The sequence below is a fragment of the Oncorhynchus kisutch genome, unplaced genomic scaffold (genome assembly GCF_002021735.2).
Source record: "Oncorhynchus kisutch isolate 150728-3 unplaced genomic scaffold, Okis_V2 scaffold835, whole genome shotgun sequence".
Classification (NCBI taxonomy): Eukaryota; Metazoa; Chordata; class Actinopteri; order Salmoniformes; family Salmonidae; genus Oncorhynchus; species Oncorhynchus kisutch.
In genome coordinates, this window is record NW_022262780.1 from 128,328 (window position 1) to 131,994 (window position 3,667).

A 3,667-nucleotide genomic window follows, 5' to 3' on the forward strand; every position below is an offset into this window, starting at 1 on the left:
GACAGACAGACAGACAGACAGACAGACAGACAGACAGACAGACAGACAGACAGACAGACAGTTGCTAGTGAATGGACTGGAACAGACAGACTAGTTGTATTTTCCTGACAGGAGGTTGTTGCTCAACAGGTCTGTACTGACACTGTTCTCTCCAGGGCAATACCATCATATCCAGGCGGGGGTGGAACACACACACACTCACATACACACACGGACGTACACACACACACACACACACACACACACACACACACACACACACACACACACACACACACACACACACACACACACACACACACACACACACCAGAGAAAGAGAAGCTCAGGGAGATTCTGAAAACATCATTTTTAGTCCTTCACACACGGATGTACACACACACACTCAGGGTCAGGAGCAGGCGGGGGTGGAACACACACACACTCACATACACACACGGACGTACACACACACACACACACACACACACACACACATGGACGTACACACGGACGTACACACACACACACGGAAGTACACATACACACATCAACGGACGTACACACACACACACACACACACGGATGTACACACACACACTCAGGGTCAGGAGCTACACCAGGTTGTTAATGATTTATGAAAGTAGAGCCAGGGAAACCTCTTTCTCTCTCTGACACACTCTCTCTTTCACTCTGACACTCTCTCTCTCTCTGACACTGACACACTCTCTCTCTCTTTCACTCTGACACTCTCTCTCTCTCTGACACTCTGACACTCTCTCTCTCTCTCTCTGACACTCTGACACTCTCTCTCTCTCACTCTGACACTCTCTCTCTTTCACTCTGACACTCTCTCTCTCTCTTTCACTCTGACACTCTCTCTCTCTGACACTCTCTCTCTCTGACACTCTCTCTCTCTGACACTCTCTCTCTGACACTCTGTCTCTCTCACTCTCTCTCTCTCTCTCTCTCTCTCTCTGACACTCTCTCTCTCTCTGACTCTCACTCTCTCTCTCTCTCTCTCTCTCTCTCACTCTCTCTCTCTCTCTCTCTCTCTCTCTGACACTCTCTCTCTCTCTCTCTGACTCTCACTCTCTCTCTGTCTCTCTCTCTCGCTCTTCTCTCTCACTCTCTCTCTCTCCCTCTCTCTCTCTCTCTCTCTCTCTCTCTCTCTCTCTCTCTCTCTCTCTCTCTCTCTCTCTCTCTCTCTCTCTCTCTCTCTCTCTCTCTCTTCCTCCTGTGAAGTTTAACGGCTGAACCGACAGGCCCAGACTTGACTGACGTGACGACGAGGATGTTTGGCTGTTATTTGCATCTGGCAAGAATATTATACAGTCTGGTTATCTGTAGTCTAGATATGAATGGCTGTCTGTGGTAGAGACAGCCTGGTTATCTGTAGTCTAGATATGAATGGCTGTCTGTGGTAGAGACAGCCTGGTTATCTGTAGTCTAGATATGAATGGCTGTCTGTGGTAGAGACAGCCTGGTTATCTGTAGTCTAGATATGAATGGCTGTCTGTGGTAGAGACAGCCTGGTTATCTGTAGTCTAGATATAAATGGCTGTCTGTGGTAGAGACAGCCTGGTTATCTGTAGTCTAGATATAAATGGCTGTCTGTGGTAGAGACAGCCTGGTTATCTGTAGTCTAGATATGAATGGCTGTCTGTGGTAGAGACAGCCTGGTTATCTGTAGTCTAGATATAAATGGCTGTCTGTGGTAGAGACAGCCTGGTTATCTGTAGTTTAGATATAAATGGCTGTCTGTGGTAGAGACAGCCTGGTTATCTGTAGTCTAGATATGAATGGCTGTCTGTGGTAGAGACAGCCTGGTTATCTGTAGTCTAGATATGAATGGCTGTCTGTGGTAGAGACAGCCTGGTTATCTGTAGTCTAGATATGAATGGCTGTCTGTGGTAGAGACAGCCTGGTTATCTGTAGTCTAGATATGAATGGCTGTCTGTGGTAGAGACAGCCTGGTTATCTGTAGTCTAGATATAAATGGCTGTCTGTGGTAGAGACAGCCTGGTTATCTGTAGTCTAGATATGAATGGCTGTCTGTGGTAGAGACAGCCTGGTTATCTGTAGTCTAGATATAAATGGCTGTCTGTGGTAGAGACAGCCTGGTTATCTGTAGTCTAGATATGAATGGCTGTCTGTGGTAGAGACAGCCTGGTTATCTGTAGTCTAGATATAAATGGCTGTCTGTGGTAGAGACAGCCTGGTTATCTGTAGTCTAGATATAAATGGCTGTCTGTGGTAGAGACAGCCTGGTAATCTGTAGTCTAGATATGAATGGCTGTCTGTGGTAGAGACAGCCTGGTTATCTGTAGTCTAGATATAAATGGCTGTCTGTGGTAGAGACAGCCTGGTTATCTGTAGTCTAGATATAAATGGCTGTCTGTGGTAGAGACAGCCTGGTTATCTGTAGTCTAGATATGAATGGCTGTCTGTGGTAGAGACAGCCTGGTTATCTGTAGTCTAGATATGAATGGCTGTCTGTGGTAGAGACAGCCTGGTTATCTGTAGTCTAGATATGAATGGCTGTCTGTGGTAGAGACAGCCTGGTTATCTGTAGTCTAGATATAAATGGCTGTCTGTGGTAGAGACAGCCTGGTTATCTGTAGTCTAGATATGAATGGCTGTTCTTGGTAGAGACAGTCTGGTTATCTGTAGTCTAGATATAAATGGCTGTCTGCCCCCAGGCGCCCTGCCCTCTCCCCAGGCTCCCTACCAAGCCCCCAGGCGCCCTGCCCTCTCCCCAGGCTCCCTACCCTGCCCCCAGGCGCCCTACCCTGCCCCCAGGCTCCCTACCTTCCCCTCCAGAATCCCTACCTTGCACCCAGGCTCCCTACCTTGCCCCCAGAATCCCTACCCTGCCCCCAGGCTCCCTGTCCCCAGGCTCCCTACCCTGCCCTGTCCCCAGGCTCCCTACCCTGCCCCCAGGCTCCCTACCCTGCCCCCAGGCTCCCTACCCTGCCCCCAGACTCCCTACCCTGCCCCCAGGCTCCCTACCCTGCCCCCAGGCGCCCTACCCTGCCCCCAGGCTCCCTACCTTCCCCTCCAGAATCCCTACCTTGCACCCAGGCTCCCTACCTTGCCCCCAGAATCCCTACCCTGCCCCCAGGCTCCCTGTCCCCAGGCTCCCTACCCTGCCCTGTCCCCAGGCTCCCTACCCTGCCCTGTCCCCAGGCTCCCTACCCTGCCCCCAGGCTCCCTACCCTGCCCCAGGCTCCCTACCCTGCCCCCAGACTCCCTACCCTGCCCCCAGGCTCCCTACCCTGCCCCCAGGCCCCCTACCCTGCCCCCAGGCTCCCTCTCCTGCCCCCAGGCTCCCTACCCTGCCCCCAGGCTCCCTACCCTGCCCCCAGGCTCCCTCTCCTGCCCCCAGGCTCCCTACCCTGCCGGCTGTTTCAACCAGTGAATACCTGGAGCCAGCAGGAGCCTGGAGGCCGATGTGTCCCAGAGATAGACTCTACTGGAGAGGCCAGGTTAGCTCACAACCATGTATGTCGTAGGGCACACAGTATACAGTATGTCGTAGGGCACACAGTATACAGTATGTCATGGGGCACACAGTATACAGTATGTCGTAAGGCACACAGTATACAGTATGTCATAGGGCACATAGTATACAGTATGTCGTAAGGCACACAGTATACAGTATGTCATAGGGCACACAGTATACAGT

The 3,667-nt window shown here is 51.5% G+C and overlaps 1 protein-coding gene across 1 annotated transcript; it reads left to right on the top strand.

Moving 5' to 3' along the window:
• Positions 1–2,663: 2,663 nt before the first annotated feature.
• Positions 2,664–3,467, top strand: LOC116362522 (vegetative cell wall protein gp1-like; the record flags this gene model as incomplete). Its single annotated transcript, XM_031816608.1, has 1 exon — positions 2,664–3,467. A coding segment is annotated over exon 1 (804 nt), but the record flags the coding sequence as incomplete, so codon positions are not given.
• Between the last annotated feature and the right edge of the window lie 200 nt (positions 3,468–3,667).